This window comes from Monocercomonoides exilis (assembly GCF_001643675.1).
Source record: "Monocercomonoides exilis strain PA203 chromosome Unknown scaffold16-1735695, whole genome shotgun sequence".
NCBI lineage: Eukaryota > Preaxostyla > Oxymonadida > Polymastigidae > Monocercomonoides > Monocercomonoides exilis.
The window spans coordinates 42238-64517 of record NW_027150561.1 but is presented as its reverse complement, the minus strand read 5'-3'; the positions used below and the strand labels follow the sequence as shown (position 1 = coordinate 64517).

The window sequence follows — 22280 nt, the reverse complement described above, 5'->3', positions numbered from 1 at the left end:
ACATTCTCAAGCAAAATTAAATGAATAAATAATAAAAAGTTGAGGAGAATCTTTTAAAACATTGTGTGGAACAAAATTCATAAAGCAAAAAATTTCGTTCCATTTGTATATTAGCAAAAATTTGTCTTCCATAACATTTAGGTTCAACATTTGCCCTCCAATGACGCAATAATTAGTAAGCTATTTCTTTTATTTTAATTTTGAATCCAATGAAGAGAAAGAACAAAAATCAAGTAATATAATAATTAGATTATTTCACTTTATTATAACTTGCTGATATGAAATGAATCTTTAACAAGAAATGAGAAGAGATCATTTGCAGCTAATTCCCTTGAATTTTATGGACGATAGAAGCATCGAAAAAAGAAAAATGTTTATCTTTTTCATAAACACAATTTCAAAAAAATCTTTTAACACAAAAATATTCCCTTTTTCACCCAATGAGATGCTTTGAATAAGAAAAGGAAACAGAAAGACGAGCAATAAAGCAAAATAAGTTAGAAGAGAGAAAATACCAGCAAAAAGACGTATGAAGTCCATCCAAAAAAAGAAGAAGAAGAAGAAAGAAAGAAAAGAAAAAAGAAGTGTGAGCTAAGCTCGAACAGCTGTTGTTCGTGAAGAGACAGGGCGAGGAGGAGTGCGAGCGATGGAAGGTGACGGAGAGGGCGAATAAGACGAAGACGAGGCCGACAGAGAACGAGAAGTCGACATCGACGGCGAAAGGGACGGAGATAGCGAAGATGCAGACAAGTTCCTTCTGCCTGTGGGTGTGGAGTTCTCTTTCCCTCTGGCCCTGCCTCTCACCCCCGCACCGTATCCGTATTTTCGGCTGTTCCGCAGGGCTGCCTCTTCTCTCCGCTGCGCCTCCGCTTTCCTCCTCTCCTCTTTCTCCTTCTGCTTCTCCTGCTCCCTCAGCGCAGCAGCCATCGCCTTCTCCCTCATCTCCTTTTCCTCTCTTTCTTCCTGTCTCTTGCGCTCCTCCTCCTCCTCCTTCGCCTTCCTCTCTTCCTCCGCCAGCCTTTTCTCGAACTCTGCGTGCCTTTCCTTCTCCCTCTGCAGCTTCTCCTTCCGCTTGATGGTCCGCTCCTTCCATCGCACATCCTCTTCGCTCGACGACGAAAGCATGTCGCTCGACTCGTCGTCCATCAGAGTCGACAAAAGCAGCTTCTGATCAACCGTCTGCAGCTGCCTTCCCCTGCTCCTCTTCACGCTCTGCTTCTTCTTGCCCCCGCGTCCCTCTTTGCCCCACTCGTCGTCTGCCCCGCTGCTGCCACCCGCATACGGCGAGTAGCTCAGCCCAGACGGACTCGATTCTCCGTCGCGGAATCCTCTTCCACCGCGGCCTTGCTGTGCTGATGACGCTGCCGCTGTCTGCTGCGCCCGCGTGGAGTTAAGCAGCCTCTGCCTCTTCTCCTTCTCCTTCGCAGGCGCATCGACTATCTCGCTGAAGATGGTCGGGCGCGTCGGCTTTATCTGCTCGTCCCCCTTCCGCTTCATCGTCCCATCGCCGCTCTTCCACTTGTCTTTCGACGCTATCAGTTCTCTTTCTCTCTTCTTCGAGTCAAACAGCTTTCTCTCGCGCGGAGTCATCGTCGCACGCAAAATAAGCTCTTCGATCGAATCGTCGCTGTCCGAGTCGTCATAATAGCTGTCGCTCAATCCATACTCTGAATCTCCGCTTGAGCTGTCCTCGTCGTTGCCATCGTCCTCGGAGCCTCTGCCTCTGCTTCTGCCTCCTCCATTCTTTCTTCTCCGCGCTGATGCTCTCCTTCCCTTTGCGCCGTATCCTTCTCCTTTCCTCCCTCCTCCTCTTGTTCTGCTGCCGCTTCTGCTGCGACTTCTTCCTGTTCTGCTAAGCTCTGTGCTTCTGCTCCTCCCGCTCATCCGCATCTGCTCCTGCCTTCTTTGCTTCGCCTCCAAATGCGACGCCGGCAGAGGAGAAGACGACGTCTGCTGCGACGAGCCTCGCAGATTCAGACTGCTGCGAGGTGAGGAATAGATCGTAGGGGAGAATGTCGAGGTTGCTGTGAATGAAGGTGATGATGTGTTTTGTGAAGAAGAAGAAGAAGAAGAATTGCCCAGCCCCAGTGCTGTCTGAGGCCGGCGCTGTGGTGTTCTCTGCTGCGACGCGGTTGATGCGGAAAATGGCCGTGCTGCAGCAGCACCTCCCTTTTTCCCATTCCTTTTCTCGCCGCCAGCCGACGCTCCGCTCTTTCTGCCGTCTGAGCTGGTTGTGCTTGAGAGCGAGCCTGACGAGCGGGCCGGAGAGATCGTCGAGCCGTGTATGGATATGCGCTCCAGCATCTCCTTCTTCTCTGCTTCGATCCGCCTCGCAATGTCCTGCATCTCCAGATGGTGCATCAGGCCGCGGATGTACACAGGCCCCTTCTTCGTCGCAGAGAGACTGCGCCTCGACTCTTTGATGGCTGGCTTGAATGTGCACTCTGCCATCTCTTTCAGTTCTCGCTCGCCTCGCTCCTTTTCCAGCAGAAGCTGCTTCTGCCTGTTCATCTCGTTGATGTGCGCATCGAGGGCAGACAGCGACGACAGCATACGCTTCTTCTTCACCCCTTCCGACGACGCTGCCATTTGCGATGTTGCTGAAAGCGTAGGGCGGAACGTGTACTGCCTGGCGAACTCTCTTTCCCTCGCCTCTTCTGCCTCTTCCCTCGCACGCTGTGTCGATGCACCCGAAACAAGCTCATTCAAAGTCCTGTTCTGCGTCATTTGCTTGCTGCGCGGGTTGATGCGAGGCTTCGCGGTTTCCTTCGCTTTCTGCAGCGCTTCCTGCTTCCGCTTTTCTTCCTCGTTCTTCCGCCTTTCCACGTCGTATTTCGCCAGCCGCTCCAAACGCTGCTGCGGCGTCTCGTTCAGAATACCAGCCAGTGCCTGTATTCTCTCCTCCTCCTCCTTCTCTTTCTCCTCGTCCATCCCTCTTTCTGTCGACTGCCTGGCAGAAGCCGCTCTGCTGCGCGATGACATTGCCCCGTCTGCGCCATAACGAGGTGTTGACTGCGACCTCCCGTAGCGCGGCACTTGCTTCTCCTGCATCCGCTTCTGTGAAGAAGATGTCTGCTCATTCCCCCTCTCTCCAGAACTCTTGCTGCTCTCGCTGTCGTCTGAAGACGTGCTGTCTTCTTCTGATGACTGGTCGTCCTTTTGCTTATCTTGCTCGTTGGATTCCTCGTCTTCTTCGCTTTCTTCAACCAGCCCTTCAATCATGCTCATCTTTTGCGACTTCTCCAGCTCTTCTATTCTTTTTCTTCTCTCTTTCTCTCTTGCCAATTCTCTTTCCCTCTGCTTTAAATATTCTGCTGAGTGTGTTTGTGGCTTGAACGTGCACTGTCCCCCCAGAGCTCTTTGAGTGGCGACTGACAATTTCAACTTTTTTTCTTCCTCTTTCGCTTCTTGTCGACGTAAGAAATCTGCATGTGACCCCATAAATGAACTTGAGCGCTGTACAAGCTTCGATGAAAGAGGATTGATGCGTGGAGTGAATGTGTATTTGGTCTCTTTCTCCTTCCTCTTTTCCATTTGCCGAATACGCTCTTTCTCTTGTGCAGCTTCTTGCTGAAATGTTGAATGATTTCAAATTTATAAAGAATTGATTATTTTTAAAAAAAAAGAAATATAAAATTTACAAATTGCCCAAAACAGAAGGGGAAAATAACTTTTATATATTCATAAACAGCATGTTGCAAACATCTTCTTTTGCCATCCTTTTGACAACATCTTCTTGAATAAAACCTGGCCCCATTCTCGATGATTTTAAAATTATTTTTTTCGTTTGCGAAGATATCTTCGGTGCATATGTCAAATTTTCATTATTCATTTCAGCTTCAATTCTCATTTTATTTAATTTTTCCTTTTTCTCCCGTTCTAGCATCGCTGCCCGTTCAAATAAAGGAGCCCTTTCAGTCATCCCAAAGTCATCACTATCTTCTCCCATTTCTCCATTTTCCGCTCTTGATGTTGCCGCTGCAACAATTTGAAGTGATTGCTCATTTATAACTGGGTGAAACGTGCAACCTTCAACTTCCTTTTCTTCTTCTTCTGCAATTTTTTGCTTCAAAAGTTGTTGCTCACTTTCTTTCTTTGCAACAGCATCGACAAACAATCTTTCTACAACAGGAGTGCTAACGTAATCGTCCTTAAAGTTGTAAGGCTGAATAATATGGTATTAAATATTAAATTATTTTCGAATTAAATCAAGGAACATACTGTGATTTTTGGCTTGTATGTGCATTCTAAATCTTTTTCATCTTCTTCTAAACGCCACTGCTTTGGTTTTGCCTGTTGTTTTCGAGGCTATAATAGAAAACAAATACGAGCAATTTTTATAAATTGATAAATAATTATCCAAAAATGAACGCCAAAAAGGCATACGTGTTTCGTTGCAAGGCGTTTGGAAACTTCATCTATTTGTGGTGTGAATGGATGAGATTGCCGAAACTCTTCATCAACTTGCTAAAAAAACATTTTTTATTTTGAAAATTTTAATTTAGAATGCAATGTATCAAAACCTTTAAAACTGTCTCTTTGCTAACTCTAGAAGGCGTTGCATTAAAGTCTTCTTCAGAATAGAGCAATGCAGCTTTTCGAGAACGATAGCGGTCTGGAGATGTCATTTTGGAGTTTAGAAAAGATCAGATTCAAACAACGTGTTATGGTAAAATCAAAATTGTGAAACCAAAATAAATTAATAATTTCCAAAATAATAAAACTTCTATTTAAAAACGATAGAAACAACAAATTTCTTGTTTGTTACCACGGCTGGCTAAAAAATACCTTTTCCAATTTTTGTTTGAGGATGATATGTAATGGTATGATTTTTTTGAATCATCCTCGCATTTTAACTAATTTCAAATATTTCATTATATTAAAATTATGATTCATTCTTAATTTTGCTATTTTATTTTAAATTATTATTTACCATGTTTATATACAACTTCGAAAATCATCGCAAATATTTAAAGACGAAAACATATCGAAAAACGTTGGCGATGCACTGTCATCTTACATATGTCAAAGGGCTAAAACTACGCACTGTCCGTTTATCATTGAAAGATTCTTTTCAACTCATCTGCGATATTGCCCTTATGATGCAATGATTTCTTGGCTTTATGCATCTTCATTTCATTCTCAAACAGATGAAAATTTTCAATTGAAAGCAAAATTTCCAATCTCTCATATTGAATTTTATACACACTGTATATTTCAGACACTTCTTTGTCGACATTTTTCGCTTCTTCGTTGTTTTCAGATGTTTATTCCAACTTCGCCACTCGTTCATCTTGTGAAGTTTCATCGAGAACTCAGACTTGGTCAAGAAACTCGTGCCCTCAACGATCTAGCAGCGTTTTTTGAGAGCTTTAATTCTTTTTGGGAAGGGTATCAACTTAATCTTTTTGATATAGATGAATGTGTTAGCGTCTCTAGCCGTTGTGGAGATGATGAAAGTGATGATGATGATGCGGATGAGAATATTGAAAATGAAGAAAGCGATGAAAGCGGAGAGGAGGAGGATGAAGAGAATAGCGATGAAGAGAACGAAGAAGAAGAAAGCTTTGAAGAATTAGAAGATGAATGCGATGAAGGGAATGATATGAATAATAGTGAAAATCACAAAACAGAGAGCAAATTCACAAATGGTAAAAATACTGAAACATTTGGTTCGAATACACTTCTAACTACCATTGCAGATGCTTCTACTGTTCGAGCATCGGATGATTCAAAGATTTGCAATCGGAGCAAAGAAAAAGAAGAAGATGAAGAAAATTATTTAAAAATTCAAGTTTCGGAGCAAAAACAAGAATTACGTGATTTGAGTTCTGAAGAACCTATTTACAAATCTCGAGAAAGCGGAGAATGGCTTCAGAGAATATCTGTTATTTTCATATGCGGACTGATATTAGATGCGCTGAATCAAACAGAAAGAAGATACTTGCAAACACTACTGATGAAACACAAAGTTCTAATTTTGGACGAAGAAGAATTTGAATTTGAAAAAAAGAATAACATCACAGAAATGGCCGTTGACGCAAGTGACACCAAAAGTGCGTTAAACAACAACCAAAGTTTTGGCCTGCAATCAAGCTCAAGCAAAAAGGTTTTCACAAATGATATTCAAGAAAGCAATAAATCAGTAGAAATTAGTTTGTGCAACACCAAAGCTTCATTAGAATCGAAACCTACAAATTACGGTTATCCAAAATGGTTTGTGGAATGGATGTGTTGTGCAACTGGAGGGGAAGGTGAATGTCAAGCAAGCATTAACGAAACACTGCAATCATTTCATTCGACTTCATCTTCAATTTTGTCTTCACAAATTTCAAATAAGCGATCTCCGTTATATTTTTCATTGTATCCAATTTGCTTTAAGCATCGACCCTTTTTGTGCAGCGTCATTAGACTGTGTGCAATTCACCTTGCGCCTGCCATTTTTACTCCATTTCTTTATTTCATAACAGCAAATGAAGCGCCTTTAGAAAGAACTAATCTTACTTTTATTGATGAGCACACTTATGAAAAGGAAATTAGTTCAGATGAGAATTTGAATATATCTCCCACATTTAGTCAAAGCAAGAAAAATGAATATGCAGATAATTTGCAGATTGACAATCCAGCAAATAAAAATAGTATCTCAGAGCTCTGTCAGAAATGCAATTTGAAGGAGCACATTATGTCAGATATGATGTTTGGGGATGTTGATTTTGGATTGTTGGGAAAGCTTGCTGAAATGAAACAGAAGAAAGAATTTGAACTTGAGCAACTACGGAAAAAATCAAGCAATCGCAAAATTGACTTTGAAAAAGATGAAATCAGCATGAATAATGATGCTGATTGCTTGTCACTATCAGATTTAACAATTCTTCGAAAGCAGCAAAAGCAGAAAGATGGAAAATGCAATGAGAAACACAAAGGTGAAGTTCTAACAGGAGATGTAAACAGCGTTCAATTTCTGTCAGAATCTGTAGGTGTCAAATCAACTTTAAGCACTTTTGAGCAGGATGTTTGTTCTATTTTTCGTCTTTGTGACGAACGGACCCTCGAAAGCAGCGATAATGGCAATGCAACAGAACGAAAAGTTTTGTGTACTCATCGTAGTTCATTCATCAAACGTATAAACAAGCTTCTTTCTCTTTCGACTCCACTTACAGATTCTCGAGTTGTGGATTTGTGCGTTTCACTTATTCGCACATGGCTGAAGCAATTTTCCGAAAAAACTCTATTTTGTGACGTAGATATGAATATGGAGGATGAAGATGAATATTTTGATGCTTATAATACTTCAACTTTCTATCGTGAAAAAATAAGATCCGAAGACTGTAAAGGAAATCAATGCGAAATACAAGGCAACAAGGATAATGTTGAAGATGATACTGTGTCAGAATTGGAGTTATGTAATTATTTATGTGATTTGATACAGAAAAGAACAAAGAATCCTTTTGTCAGTTCTGTTTTGATGCTCTCTTTCAGTGAAGTCTCTTCCGATTATTTGACCGAGTCTTTTAGCAACAACGCGAATCAGGTTTTTAACAATGTTCATGAAAATGAGCCGTCAAATGAATCAACAGAGGAGCCAAAGAAACATTGTTTAATCAAAAGTTCAATAGAAGCATCTGGATGTACTCAAAAGATTGAGCTAACACACGAAACAAGAGGTCTACCGCATTTGTCTCTGGAAAGCAAAAAGTACATCACCCAAAGAGCAGCCGATCTTCTTGCAACAATTGCGACTCCTTCTGCTTCAGTCTGCCCATCAAAATCGGCAGCATCTTCGCCAGCTGCAGCGAGAGCAATGCTGATTGAGTCGATGCTGAGCGATATGTCTCTTCGGTCACTTGCACTTTCTGTGGGAATTGATCTCCCTCCGCAGTGTTGGACTCGTCTGTTTGTTGCTAAACGAAAGGGGAGCAAGCTAAAGACAAAGGGAAGTGCGAATTCGCCATCCTCATCTGCCTCGCCACAATCTGGTGATGGATTGGGTAATGAAGTTTGCCTTGTTTCGCTTCCTGTTCCTCCACAGTCTTCTCTTGAGAATGGGGTTCATTCGCTTTTGTATTTGGGGAAAGTCTCAGAAGCAGAAGAGATCGTCAAAAAATGGAAAGTTGGAGCACTTCTAATTAAAACGCAGCAGCAGCAACTGTCACAGTCTGTATTGCAAAAGCAAGAGCTCATCTTCTCAGAAATACTTAGTGAATCAAATAAAACATCAAACCAGTTTCAAAATAAAAATCATTTAACAGCTCCATTTCTTTCTCCTTTCACAACTCTTTTGCCTGTTCTATCTGCATCCTCAACGACATCTTCTGGCAGATCTGCATCTTTCTCAGCGTCCTCTACATTTCTGTTCCCTTCGCCCTCTTTGTTTGTTGGGCAGCTTTGCTTCACACTTGCACGTTCGAGCACGTCTTTATTTGCTTCAAATAACGAAGCTGATTCTGAAGGGAAGGAAGAGGTTGCAGCAAAAGGCAAGACTGCTTCAACGAATACAAACGACAAACAAACGTTCGACAAGAAAAAAAGGAAGGAGGCTTCAGAATTTGAGCCAGCTCAACTGGAAAAAACAACAAACCGTCTGTTGGAGCAATTGCTGGCTTTGCTTAAAGCATCTTTAACAGAAAAAGAAAAGGAAAAAGCAAATATTTTAAACTTTTCAAATTCGTGCCCCAATTTTGTTAGTTTGCTTTGTGCTTCTTCAAAATCAGCACATTCTTCTTTCCTTGAGAGTCTTTTCTCCGTCGCCTCTGCTGTCACTTCGATACAAAAATGCACCTCCTCTTTTGTCTGCCATTTTCCTCTTCTTGTTACAGTCATGTGCATCATATCAACAATTCTTCACATTGATTTTGATATTTGTTTTCATACAGATACGTTGTTGCTTCTATTCTTCCTTCTGACAAGTAACATCACCACAAGCAATCCTCTTTCGTCTACAGATAAGTTAGAGCCAAATGAGCAGCAAACTGAAAATGAAGATAGAAGGATGACTTTTGACAACTCATCCACATCAGGTTCTGATGAATCGAATCACTCTTCATCTGAAATGAATCCAATTTCTTGTGATGTTCTGAAACATTTCTTTTATCGTCTTTGTTTGATTCGCCTTCTTCTTTTGGTTCGTCCTTTTGAATCTTCAAGCATCTTATCATTGACAATTGTTGATCTTCTTTTCATTTCTCTGAATTCACATGCCGTTTACAATGCACGATCACTTTCAAACTCCAAACACCAAAGAAAAATAGATGCAAAGGATAAAAATGAAGTTGATGCGTCTCAGTTGAATGTCAATAACATTAATGAAAAAGATGTTGAAAATTCATCAAAAGTGAAAACAAACAGTAATGGAGGTCAGTGTTTGGCATCTCTGAATGAGATTTCTCCTGAGCATGCTCCTTCTCCTGTGCTCTCACTTGCTGCTTTAGGATTGAATCCTCTTCACGAATCGATGGAATTAGGTTTCCCTTCAAATCGAACTTATTCAGCGAATGTTACTTCGTCTTCTTCATACTCTCTTCCTTTCACAAACAACGCTCAGTTTCAGACACAAGTCATTCTCTCAAATTCTGACCTTCAAAACACTTCTGAAAAAGCATCTGCAAAGAGTGTATCGTTCCCTTCATCGTTTTCTTCCTCAAGTTCTTATTCATCTTCTTCTTCTTCACAATCAGCTGAGCATTCTTTTGCTCAATCAATATTCCCAACAATTGTTCCTCCAATGTTCTGCTTCCACACCTCTTCAATCATATCACTAATTACATCACATCCTCACTCGCTGTTTCTTTTACGCCCACTTCTTTCTGCTCTTTCAGTCACACAAGAACAATTTGTGACTTCGTTGCTTCGCAGGCTGTTTGTCTGTGGAGCGTGGGAGAAAATGACTGAATCTCCGTTGCTACCGTTCCAAGAGAGGCTGATTTTGGAAGAAGAAATCGAAATCAAAGAAGAAGTTGGTCATTCTTTGTATGCTTCAAATGACAGCTCTTTAATCTTTTCGAATCCTCAAACAAATCCCAAATTGGATTCTTGTTCTCTTTCACCACTTCACTCACTCTGTCTTGAACTTCTTTCAAATGATTTTTCTTCAGCTTTATCTTCGTCTTCGTCTTCACCTTTGCCGAAGCAAGCAGCTTTCTCTCTTCTCTTTCCAAACCATCAAACATTTCCATCTTCCATTATCACTCACTTCTTCACTTCAATGTTTTCACTTTTCTCTTTTCTTCCACTTAGCATTCAATCTTCCATATTGTTGCCATCTTCTTCGAATCAAACATCTGCTCGACGCCCTTTTTGCACTCGACTCGTCACAGCCTTCACTCAGCCAACTCAAAAGACTCCAACACTTTCATCTCCTATTGCGCCATTGCTTGCCTCTCCTCTTCTCTCTTCAAGTTCTTTTTCTCCTTCGCTTTCACCTTCATCTTCATCTATTTCTTCATCTTCTTCGAATTCTTCCTCCTCATCTTCTTCCTTACCACATTCTCCGGGTGCATCTTCGATTTCTTCTTTGTCATCAACCTCCGTCCGCTTTGCACCAGCAACTCCATTTCAGTTTCCCCTTCCGTCTGAATTTCAGTTACTTCAATCTTTGAACATGAGCCAATGCGAGCTCTTTCTGTCGAGTGTGCAGTCAGTCGTATTTTTCCTGTGTTTTTCTTTTCATCTTCTCGACTCTTCAAACAATTCTTTTCGCACCTTTCGATCTTTTTTATTGTCAAATAAGCGAAGTAGTTCTTCTAAATTCGACCCTTCATTGTCAGCTGTATCTCTTTCAATAACTCTCCGTTTTCTGATATTTTCTGTGTTTTCCACAACTTTCGATGTTCAGAAGCATAAACAAGGATTACGCTCATCCGTATCAAAATTAAGTACAAGTGGAATTTTAAATCGAAAACAATCAAAAAATTCGTTTTTGACACCAACATTTCTTGACTCTCCTGTTTGCTCATTCAATCAGCAAGCACTTTATCCAGATTCACGTTATGAATTGTTTTACAAACCGCACCTTCTTTCTTTATTTCTGTCGAATATTTTTGGTATTGCTCCATTTTCTCCTCATCTTTTTGTGGATGCTCTACAAACAGTTGGTGATTCGTCATCATTTATGCTGCTTTTGCAGATGATGGAAGCCAACAACAAACTGAATGAATTGTATTGCTTGTCAAAAGGAGCTGAAATCCTTCAGCAGAAACAAGAGGTTGTGAAAATATGCGACATAATTAGGAATATGAAAGATGTTTTATCAGAGGCATCTCAACTGGATTTGGAGAGTGAAGTGCAGCGGTTTCATTGCGAACTTCACAAAATTTGCGAAGAAGAAATCAAAAAGGATGAAGCTGACTGCCATGCTCTTTATCGAACAATCACTTCTTCGTTGAATCAGATAAAAAAGGCATATTTGTTGAAAGACTATCTGAAGCGAGTGGCAGAACAAGAAGCAAACAATATTCTCAAACCCTCAGCAAAAAGCACTTCAAATGTATTAACAATTGAAAAGCCACAGCCATCACGTCTCAATCACTCTCAAACGATTCAATCTCCGCTGAGTTCTTCTCCTCTGTTTATTTCTTCTTTTTCCAGTTCTTTTTCTCCTATCATCACGTCGACACACATTCCGCCTCTTTCAAATACGAGCCTTCCTTCTTCATTCATCGTGGAGTCTCCTCTCCCTTCCTTTGCTACTCCTCCAGCAACTCCACGAGACCCTGCCCAGCTTTCCTTGTCTTCCTCTTCATCTTCAAAGGCATCAACTCCATTTGAATCATCATCTGATTTGTCTTCTCAGTCTTCTACTCCTCCTATTTCTCCGTCGGCGTCTCCTTCTCGTCGCACCGCACTGAAACGACGAATGCGTTCGCTGAGCGAAATAGCAATGCCAATTGCTGTTCAGCACTTGAATCTGCTGATCCACTTTGTGGCTCAGCATTTTGGTTGTTCTTTCAGCGCTGCTTTGGATTCAATGGGCAATGCATACACCTCTATTCAAATAGCATGCGGAAGAACTGATCTGCAAATGAGTTTCTTCTCAAATAATAAAGCTGCATCAGTTGCATCAAAAGCATATTTGAGCCAAAAGACATCTTCTCAAAACAATCAGACCCAGAGACTAAGAGCCAACAGCATTTCTCACGTTTTCAAGGAAGATGTATTTTCAAATGGAAGTGAACCGCAAGTGCTCCAACCACAAAAATCTTCTTCACTGCAGTCGTCTTCAACTTCACCAACTTACGTGGAACATTCTTTATTCACAGAGATTCAGTCGTCCCTGGCAAAGCATAACGTACAAAGCAAAAGGAGTTCATCTGCTGATTTGAATCCATCCGGTGTTGAAGTTTGTCCTGTTTCATCGGAGCTGAAAGTGGTTTGTCTTCTGTCTGCCGCCGATTCGTTTCTTCTTGCTGCTGATTTGTTTGACGACTTCCTAAGTCGATTTGATTCACCCGCTAATCTGATAAGCAAGCATCCATTTATCTCAGTTCCATCTTCATTCGGTCCATTCATTTCGAATGCATCTCAGTTGTCGCAAAATAGCCAGATGCGAAACTGTTCCCCAATAAACGTGTTAAAGTGTTGTTTTCTTTGTTGGGCATCGTTGTTTTTTGCGCAGAATCCACAAATCAACTGGATTAGCAAGGAAAACACTGAAATGTTATTGAATGCATCCAAAGTTGATAAAAGAGCAGCACATATTCATCAAATAATATCTGACTCTGTTGTGGCATTGCTCCCTCACACTGCCACGCTTCTTCGACAATCCCAAACGGAATATAATTCTGTGATGCATTCGTTATCGCTCCAGAAGTCGTCTTCTTCATTGTCTTCTCGTTTGTTCTGCTTCAGATTTCCTTCTTCTCTTCTCTCCTCTTCTTATTCTCTCAGTCTGGTGCATGAATGGCTTTATGGCTTCTTCCCTTATCAAAAGCGTCCTTCATTGATGCCTTCTCCTTCTTCTTCTCCATCTTCTTCCCCAAATGCTTCTCCATCCATTTCCCCAACGGCTTCACCTTCTTCGAATATTCTTTCTTCTTTTTCTTATTCACTGACTCCACATCCACAATCTACATCCTCTTCTTTTTCATTGTCATCATCGTATTCTTCCTCTTCTTTTTCTTCTTCGTCATTTATTAAATCATCCCACATTATCCATCTTTGCAAGCCTTCTACTCTCTCTTCTCTTTTATACTCCACACTATTGCCTCTTCTTTCCTCTTTGAGCTATCCTTTAAGCGCCTTTCTCTTTGAGACAGCGCTGCGAAGGGGAACAACAGACATGATGCGTGTTGTGGAAGATGAGCAGATTGCCTGTCGTTCGGCTGTAGATGAATTGAGAGGAAAAGCACAAGCAATGAGGAGGAGAAATGAAGCACCTGTGACAATATTGTCGGTTGCGCTGAAGAATGGAAAAGAGACAGAAAATGCGAAAAATGAACAAGATGCTAAGGCTTACGAAGAACGATTGAATGAAATATTGCTGTTACTGAAGAGATACAATTCTTCAGAGCTTTCTTTGTAGAATCTGCTGATGAAAATAGGAGGACATTGAATTTTTGAAATTGCTTTTCTTATTTGTTAATGTTGTTTATTGTCTGTAAATTTGCTCTTTTGCATGTTTTTTTGTATTGTTGTTTGTAGAATTTTTGAAATTTCATTGAAATCATTTTGTTATTTACGGGTTAGTTTTTTTTTTAACTTCACAATTTTATCTTGTATTATAGTTTTGCGTTTCAAATTATTATTTTTAAAGATTTCAGAAATTTCGAGGAAAAATGTCTTTGACTTGTAATCTTGGTCAAAATTTACGAGAGCAAAGATAGAAATTAAAGTGATGTGCATTAAACATGAAACAGATATTTACATACAAACACAAAAACGTCTTCAATAAAAATAAAAAAATAAACGTAATGATAAAATACACAAGAATAAAATAGATATGAATACTTCAAGTTTAAATGAGTTTCTAATTTCTTGAGATTTAACGCTTTAAAAAGTTTATCGATAAAAGCGTTGAAATCTTCTGCAATTTAAAAAAGCAAATGCTTTCTTTCCTTAAAGAATCTCAGATGGAGGTTCAACAATCTTAAAAGGTGCTTTCAAAAGCAATTTGTCATTAATAAAAAGTCGTAATTCGTATTTTCCAACTGGCCATGGCCTGAAATAAAAATTTTCATTAAAAATTAATATATATAAGTATATTCGTACCGAGGAAGTTCAGCATGAGTATCAATTATATTCATAAGAAGACTAGATAAGTTACAAGAAACAATTTCATAATCCGGTGGCTAATAAGGAAAAATTTAATATGATTTCAAAAAAAAGAAGAAAATAAAAGTATACAGCTTAAAATAAACAAATTTGTGTCATGATCAATATAAATAAAATGTTTACATAATGAATCATATGTGAAATATACCTGCACCATGTGAGTCACTTCATATCAATTGTTAGAGAAAATATAAATTATTAAAACAAATAAATTCTGCAAACATGCATATCCAAGAAACACTTCCATATGAACCTTCCTATAAATATAGTTAATTATATATAAATAAAAATTTGATCTCAAGAAATTATACCGTCACATGAGAAAGAACACAGCGTGCATGTATTTTCAAATCTGAAAACAAAAAATAAATCCTAACATGCAAAAGCCAAAAACTTTAACACCGTTAGTGAAAAATAATCCATCGACACTCTCACTTGGCATTCCTGTGTCATCTGATCTGTAAATTATCATGAAAAAAATAAAAATTGGAAGAATAAAAACATTGTTCACAAATGAAAAACCAATACTTTAAAATACCTATAAAATGTTACAGATTCAACTGTTATAGGTTTATCAATTAATGAATCATGAGGCTCTAGCTTCCTGCTTCCACCACAGCCCATGATTAATAAAAGAAATGATCAATTATTCCAAATTTAATTAATTAACATTTGTAATAAAGGCGCTCCAAGTGAAGACAATGGGCAAATTTCGTGTGGGGAAAAAAGTGATTTAATATTTGTAAAGAAATAACTAAAACTTTGATAAAAAAACAAAGACCGATTAAATTGGATGAAATGAATGAAATGAGAAGTCTGGAGAAACAATTTTGGAGAGAATATCAAAAAAGATGAAAATTTTAGCAATAGGATTGCAACAAAAACAAACTTTAAAATTAATGAAATGAACGCAACCCACTTCTATCGAAATAATTAAGCAATAAAAAGTTCAGATGCAGGAAAAATATGTATATATTTTGTACTTATGTTTGCCTTTATAAAAGCATATTGCCTCTTTCTCTTAACATAACTATTCTGAAACAGAAAGACTGTTTCAGAGAGAAAGAGGAACGGTAGCAGCATCAAAAAGAATGTCAAGAAATGAATCTCTTTTCCATTCATCTTTTTAAGGAAGTGTAAATATTTCAATTGTTTTTAAATGAATAGCTATTAATTACTCGTCATTTTCTTCTTCGTCATCGTCTTTATTCTCTTCCACGTCTGCATTGTCAGACTCGTCTTCATCGTCTTCATCGTCTCCTTTCCTCCTTCTGTTGCTCTTTCCTTTCTTATGTCTCTTGTTCTCCTCTTCTTCGTTGTCTTCCACTTCTTCTTTGTCTTCTTCATCATCTTCTTCGCTGTGTCTGCTTCTATCAGCATCTTCATCATCAAAGTCGCTGTAATCATCCCTGTAATTATCTGCACTATCATCGTTGCTTCTCCTTTCTTCGCTTTCTTCGTTCGAAGAGCGTTCTTCTTCTGCTTCCTCTTCTTCTTCGTCATTTTCATCCTCCTCATCCTCATCATCATTCTCGCTGTCTCTGCTGTTGTGTTCCCATTCTCCGTCTTCTTCTCCATCCTCTCCTTCGCCTCCTCCCTTCCCCTTCTTTTTTCCCTTCTTCTTCTTCCTCTTCTTCTTCTCCATTTCCTCGTCTCTGTTCAGCTCCTCCTCCATCGTCAGTCTCTTCTTCCTCTTCTTCCTCATCAGCGACTCGTGGAAGACCGGCTGCTTCTTCACCTCTCTCTTCCACTGCGTCGGGTCAGACGGCTTCAGCAGCTTCCTCACCCGCTCCTCTCTCTCCTTCCTCTTCTCCTCGTCCACCACGACAGGCACACTCTCCTTCACATAATGCCCAAACTGCGCCGACCGCTCCTTCTTCCTTCTCCGCTCCTCCTGCTCTCGCTGGTACTTCGTCTTGTTCATCCGCTCCTCCGCCAGAACAATTGCCGCTGCCCGCCCGCGATAGAAATGCGACACGTCGTTCGCATTCAGCTCCCGCGCCTTCTCCCTCTCTCGCCTTTCTCTCTCTTTCTCCTCAAACTCCGCCAGTTTTTGCTGCACCTCCTCTTCTTTCCTCTTCTTCTCTTCCAGCTTCTGCTTTTCCTCTTCTTCCTTCTTCCTCTTCTCTTCCTCAAGCTTCGTTTTGTACCGCTCTTCCATTTGGACAAACAATGGCTTGTTCTTCTGCTCCCCTTTCTCTTCCCGCCTTTTCCTCTCTTCCTCAGCAAGCCTTGCCATCTTTTCTTTCCTCTCCTCTGCCTCTTTCCTCCTCCTCTCCGCCCTCTCTTCTTTCTCCTTCCTGATCCTCTCCTGCCTCTCCTTCTCCTCCTCCTCCCGCTGCGCTGTCATCTTCTCCAGCTCCTCCTCAATCTTCTTCCGCCGCGCCTTCTCCTCCTCCTTCCTCTTCCGTCTGATACGCGCCTGCTCCTCCTTCATCTCTTTGATCTTCTGCAGACGCTGCTCCACTTTCTCCAGCTCCCTTCGCTCGTCTTCTGACAGCTCCAGCTGCCGCGCTTGCTGCTGCTGGTACGTGCGCCGCGTCTCCAGCGAAGCAGAAAGAGAGCGATGTGTCGAAGAAGAAGAAGAAGATGATGATGATGAAAGTGCCTTTGGCATTCTGATTTTATTGAGCTGGGCAGAAGCAGAAGGCTGAGGTGGCGACGTGGGCAGAGAAGCAGGCGAGGTCGGAGTCGAGTCGTCGGTCGATGTTGATGTGGAGACAGACTTCGTTCCGCTTTCAGCAGCAGACGCAGCAGACGGGGCAAATGAATAGTTCAGCTTGTACACTGATGACACAGTCGGCGCCTTCTGTATCGGGGGAAGAGGAGCAGCTCTTGTAGCAGAAGCAGAAGAGGAAGAGGAAGACGATGAGCCAGAAGATTGCTGGCGCGCAGGCTGCTTCGCCTGCAAAGCAGCGCTTTTTGTGTTTGTCTGCACCGGAGAGACAGACTTAGAGCGTGTGTCGCTCAGAAGGTGCCTCTCGTTCATTGCGCGTGTCAGCTTGTCGAACTCGTCGCGCTGCTTTTTCTTTTTCTCCCACTCCTTCCGCTTCTCCTCGTCCTCCTGCTTCCGCTTTCGGTGCAGTTCTTCCGCAATCTGCTTCTTCTTCTTCTCCAGCCGCTGCGCAATTTCTTCGTCGCTCAGCACTCTCATCGGGTTCTTTGAGAGTTCCTCTTCGATCTCTCGTTCGTCCATATGCTCCTCTTTCTCTTTCTCCTTTTTCTCTCCTTTTGTTGCATCCAGCTTTGTTTCATGAATCGATTTGTTAACTATCGCCAATAAACTGTCCCAGTTCGAAATGCCCATCCTTTCCACAACTCTTTCAACAAGCGTCACCGGCACAGCATCAAGTTCGTCCTTCTTCCCAATCTTTCGTGTCCTTTTCACATTTTCGCTCAAATCATATCGATCGCGTAATCCAAGAGCCAGTTCTCTTCCATTTTCCATATAAAAAGTTCTTTCCCTTTTAATTTGTTCGTTCATTTCATCTAATTCTGCTGCTACTTGAGATAGTCGATTCTTTTCGTCATTGTACAGTTTTTCGTATTCTTCAGCTCTCTCCATATGTTCATTTGCTGAAATCATTTCGTCTTTTTGCCTGTAATATTTTTCTTCCTCCCTTTCTCTGCGAATACCATGCTGAAGCTCTCCCATCAAATGTTTAATTTCTGCAGTGTTTGATAACAATTGTCTCTTTTCACATTCAATTTCTCGAAGTTTTTGATATAATGAAATACTTGATTTTCGAAATAAATTTGTAAATATTCTTCAATAGTTGATGGCTCTTTTAACGGGTCTTTCTCAAAATGGTGTAACTCTTTATCCTCTATATTTTCATCAACGCTTGAAGAATTTTCATTTTGTTCATGGTTTTTCATTTCTTCTTGTATTTCCTGAAAATTGTCGCTTTCACTTTTTGCTTCCAAATGCTGTTGAAGATGCTGTTTTTCTAAATCAACCGAAGGCTTTTCGTTTGGCTCTGCATTTTCATGTTTGCTTTTTTGCTCAATTACTAACGCCACATGTTTAATAATTTTTTGATTCTGCTGCGCTTCAGGGTGCTCAGTTAATTTAGCTGTTGATGGCTCCTCTTGAGCTTTAATTATTTTTTGTTGATTGATCTGCTGCTGCGTTTTTTCTGTCGTGCGTGCAGCTTGCTTCGAGGCTTGTTGTTTTTTCATCCAACGATTTTTGATAAAATATGGGTTTTCAATATCAGTTTGATGATTTTCAAATGATCCTTTTTCTTAATTAACAAACATATTTCATTCAAAATGATGAAAAATATGAATGAAAGTTATTTTTCAAAATTTCTAATCATTCAAATTTTAAAATAAAAAAACATCAGAGTTTGATAATTCGCATTTTGTTATAAAGCAGGAAGAAAAAAAGTATACAATATAAAATAAAACAGTTGAATAAATCACCAATAGCATTCACAAACAAATTTAGCACTATTTGTTTTATGATGAACAAAATTATCGAATTCTGATGAAATGCCTGTGCAGACAGGATATTTTATTAGACCTCATTCAATATTTTCTCCCTTTCCTTTTCTTTCGCAACTTTCTTTTTTTTAATGATCTTGATCTTTCTCCTTTCATGTTTTGTCCTCACTGATTTGCTACTCCTATTTCTTTCCCAAATAGGATTAATTTAGTCAATAATTCCATTTCTATAAACATTTTGCACTCTCTTAAATTTTTCTCTCTATGATTTTTGATTCTTCCATTCTTTTTCGTTTTCTCACTGCAGGCTGAACTTTGAATTCCTCATTGATAATGTGTCTTCTGTAACAGATGATGTAAATAAGATACATCTGCCATTGGTGGAAATATGTTGGTTTTGTGGCGCACAGACGATGTTGTTTATGGAGCAGTTAATGATGGCGAAGTAGTGACAAGAGAAGAAGAGGAGGAGGAAGTATCTGGCAATAAAGAAGAAGAAGAAGTAGTAGTAGTAGTAGGTGAAGAAGAAGAAGAAGAAGGTGAAGAAGAAGAGGAGGAGGAGAAAAAAGATTAACCAATTCCCTTTTCTTTGCTCTCTTTGTCTTTTTGCATTGAGAAGAAGTTTTTGAAGATGAAAACGAGATAAATATATCCATAGAAATTGATCCGATAAGTTAAGAAGCAGAATCACTCCATAAAAGCAGATGATATTTCTTATTAAGAATTTTCATTTTCTCTTTCTTTCTCTTCATATTTCTCTTCTTCTTCTCTCTTCTTCTCTCTTCTTCTCTCTTCTTTTGCTTCTTTCTACTTTTGTTGTGACTTTTCACACTGATTTTGAATCAACTTTTAAATTTCTTCATCCACACACATCAGTCCTCCATCTAATTGTTCATCATCATCAACAGCAATCGGGTGTGCCATGCAACCTATTCTTTTCCAACTGCCAGGAAAACAGCATCAAGCTCGACTTCTGATTCAGATCAACCGATTTGGCAAAGCAGACGCAATCCCTCTTCAAACAGTTCGTGAGGCTTTTTGTGTTCGAGGAGCCTGCTGTCATCCCAGCTCAGACTGCTCCTTCTGCTCCAAAGGCTGTTGCGATGAATGTTCAATGTCAACCAATCGCTTCTGTGCTCACTTCAAGCAGAGCTGAGCCAATTCCATTCACACAAAGAATCACAAAGGAATTGAAAACAGATGCGAAGACAACAACAATAACATTTGTGGTGAAGGCTGCTCATATACAAATTCGTCCTTTGAAGATGCTTCTGTCGAACTGCTTTTCATCTGCTCCCACAATCCCCTTTCCTCCGTCCCTCCCTCACACTTTCATGAACAAACTTTCCATTCCCCAAATCCAAATGACCTCCCACTTTCAAGTGTGCATTCAACAGCTCAGCCATTTTGACACCTCTCTCTCTCTCTCTCTCTTCTCTCACACAAATATTTGATATGCCACATCGAATTGTTCCTCTTATCTTTCCTGCTGCTGTTGAGTCAAGGCATGTTGATGCCATCCTTGCAGGCTTCGCAAAAGGAAATCCAGTGCAACAATCAATTCCAATCCAGGCCCTTTCCTCCTCTTCAATTGATCCTGTTGTGCTAGCTGCCCAAGATCCATTCAATAAAATCCCCTTCAATTCTGCTTTCTGTGCTGCTTCCAGGCAATGAGGCCAATAGACATCCACCCAAAACAATTGAAGAACCAGAGAATAAATAAACCCAATCACAACCATCCAGGTTTCAGCAGACAAGAGCAATGATGCCAACTTCGATGAAGGACGTTGCAAGGGAAAGAGAGCATTCTGACAGAGTCACCAAAGGCGAAGATGAAATAAAGCCAAAGCATGTCGACACAGAAGCCAGAACAGAATAAATCAGGTTCCTTATTTCTGTTTCTTCACATCGTCTGATCATCAGACCATTCGACACATCCTCCTTGGCACTCACAGACCTCTCGCTGTTCTTGCAACTCTCTTCACTTTCATTCCACCCCTTTTTGCAACTGTCCTTTCATTTCTCACAAAAAAAAAATCCATTCCATTCGCTGCTGTTGTCTTTGCCCTTGCATATCAAGTGAGCAGATGCTTCAAAGTCAAACATGGGGACTTGACTATTCCACAATGATAACGAACAGATGCTTCACAATTTCTCACAAAAATATTTCATCTGGACTGGGAATGAGATAGATACAGAGAGGAATGGAGATGCTGGTGTTTCTGTTGTCACTTCATCGCACTTTGTCAGCATAATCCGGTAATATAGGAACATTTGTAATTATTCGTGATTTCGCAGTCACTTCCTGATTTGTTGAAATGGCAAAGATGCTTCTGCTCCATTTGACTATGTTTGCTCCAATGGTTGAAGATATCATGAAATCTGGATTTTCATTCATCAGCTGAATAAGGATTCCTCTTCACAGTCCGTACAACATTGAACAAAAGCACTCATCAAAATAACCGCCTTTTACACTGATTTCATTTTCATTCCCAACACATTGCGTCTCCTACCCTCAGTTGGCTGATGTTGTGCTTCCGCATCCAGAAAATGAGAAAGAATTCGCATCGATGTTTGCCTTCATCATTGGAAAACAAGATGTCAGCTGTTCTGCTGGGTGTTCTTTCTATTCCATCAAATGCACATTTTTGAAGCTTCAATGAAATTGCTCTTGTTGAAAACAACAAAAATTAAGAAGTGACAGAGATAGACTTTGCCCGGTTCATATTTTCCCCATCTGTAACGACTCATTCTGAACATTTATCTGCCCTGCGGAAAATGCTGCGTTTTTAGTCTGCCCACTTCCAAAAGATGTGTTTATCATGTTCATATCTCATTCCCTTGTTCCACTCGGCTCCATTATACTCGAATCACGATTATTCAGTTGCGTCAAATCATACAAAAGAGCAAGGCCGCAGACAAATAAAATGCTTGCCAAGATAGAAAAAAAAAGAAGAATCGGAGTTTACAAATTCTATTTGCTCCGTTCCGCTTTTTCCACTTTGATGCAAACAAAATTGAAAAGTATGCCCCAGGACGTATGAAAAGGCATCCTCCAAATAACAATCACGATTGCATGCCCGTAGGTGTAATTCCGTTTTCTCCAAAAAATATTCTATTTGCAGGAACATGAGTGCAATTCAAATTATCAAATGCAGAAACTGAAAAAAATACATCCAAAAACAAACTTTGAAAGACAATTTTCTTGAATGATTACGCATGCTTGCATTGAACAGAGAAACAATAGTTCCCAGTATTTTTGTGGGAAATATGAGAAAGTGGCATTAAGTTCTCAAATATATCTTGTTTGCCATCATTCAAAACAATTATTTTTTCATAAATAAAGTATTTCCTCATTTCAGCCAATGGACGCCAGCAAATATATTCGATAACCAAAAAGCTGTTCACAAAAAACAGCAAAACGAAATAAAAAGATATGAATCAAACGATTGTGGGTTGATTTCTGATCGATCTGATCAAGAAGCCATATTAGCGAGTCTGATCTGCCTGTTTTTTTGAATCGAACGCAAACGCTGTTTCTGAATCCAACCGACAGGTTAGAACTG

The 22280-nt window shown here is 40.1% G+C and overlaps 6 protein-coding genes across 6 annotated transcripts; 1 reads left to right on the top strand and 5 right to left on the bottom strand.

Moving 5' to 3' along the window:
• Positions 1–229: 229 nt before the first annotated feature.
• On the bottom strand, positions 230–4668 carry MONOS_8604 (uncharacterized protein). Its single transcript, XM_067879029.1, has 5 exons — positions 4524–4668; positions 4387–4467; positions 4222–4308; positions 3704–4165; positions 230–3570 (listed from the first exon to the last, which is right to left on the bottom strand). Exons 1-5 carry the CDS (start codon positions 4626–4628, stop codon positions 592–594), a joined length of 3714 nt encoding a protein of 1237 aa, XP_067729455.1. The 5' UTR covers positions 4629–4668; the 3' UTR covers positions 230–591.
• Positions 4669–5263: 595 nt separating this feature from the next.
• On the top strand, positions 5264–13782 carry MONOS_8605 (uncharacterized protein; the record flags this gene model as incomplete). Its single annotated transcript, XM_067879030.1, has 1 exon — positions 5264–13782. One exon carries the CDS (start codon positions 5264–5266, stop codon positions 13514–13516), a length of 8253 nt encoding a protein of 2750 aa, XP_067729454.1. The 3' UTR covers positions 13517–13782.
• Positions 13783–14049: 267 nt separating this feature from the next.
• On the bottom strand, positions 14050–14889 carry MONOS_8606 (uncharacterized protein; the record flags this gene model as incomplete). The annotated part of the gene is made up of 8 exons (XM_067879031.1): positions 14050–14152; positions 14203–14282; positions 14414–14430; positions 14488–14518; positions 14577–14617; positions 14668–14723; positions 14804–14825; positions 14883–14889. 8 exons carry the CDS (start codon positions 14887–14889, stop codon positions 14050–14052), a joined length of 357 nt encoding a protein of 118 aa, XP_067729453.1.
• Positions 14890–14913: 24 nt separating this feature from the next.
• Positions 14914–17920, bottom strand: MONOS_8607 (uncharacterized protein; the record flags this gene model as incomplete). Its single annotated transcript, XM_067879032.1, has 1 exon — positions 14914–17920. The coding sequence occupies one exon, from the start codon at positions 17918–17920 to the stop codon at positions 15440–15442; it is 2481 nt and encodes an 826-aa protein (XP_067729452.1). The 3' UTR covers positions 14914–15439.
• A 1092-nt stretch (positions 17921–19012) lies between these two features.
• MONOS_8608 (uncharacterized protein) lies at positions 19013–19638 on the bottom strand (the record flags this gene model as incomplete). Its single annotated transcript, XM_067879033.1, has 2 exons — positions 19013–19316; positions 19586–19638. 2 exons carry the CDS (start codon positions 19636–19638, stop codon positions 19013–19015), a joined length of 357 nt encoding a protein of 118 aa, XP_067729451.1.
• Positions 19639–20000: 362 nt separating this feature from the next.
• MONOS_8609 (uncharacterized protein) lies at positions 20001–20967 on the bottom strand (the record flags this gene model as incomplete). Its single annotated transcript, XM_067879034.1, has 2 exons — positions 20001–20522; positions 20911–20967. The coding sequence occupies 2 exons, from the start codon at positions 20965–20967 to the stop codon at positions 20001–20003; spliced, it is 579 nt and encodes a 192-aa protein (XP_067729450.1).
• Between the last annotated feature and the right edge of the window lie 1313 nt (positions 20968–22280).

Coding starts and splice junctions, on each gene's coding strand:
- MONOS_8604 (XM_067879029.1), bottom strand. CDS start 4,628: ATGACATCTCCAGACCGCTATCGTTCTCGAAAAGCTGCATTGCTCTAT. Junction 4,468..4,523: donor GCAAAGAGACAGTTTTAAAG/GTTTTGATACAT, acceptor ATGTTTTTTTAG/CAAGTTGATGAAGAGTTTCG. Junction 3,571..3,703: donor AAAGGATGGCAAAAGAAGAT/GTTTGCAACATG, acceptor TCAACATTTCAG/CAAGAAGCTGCACAAGAGAA.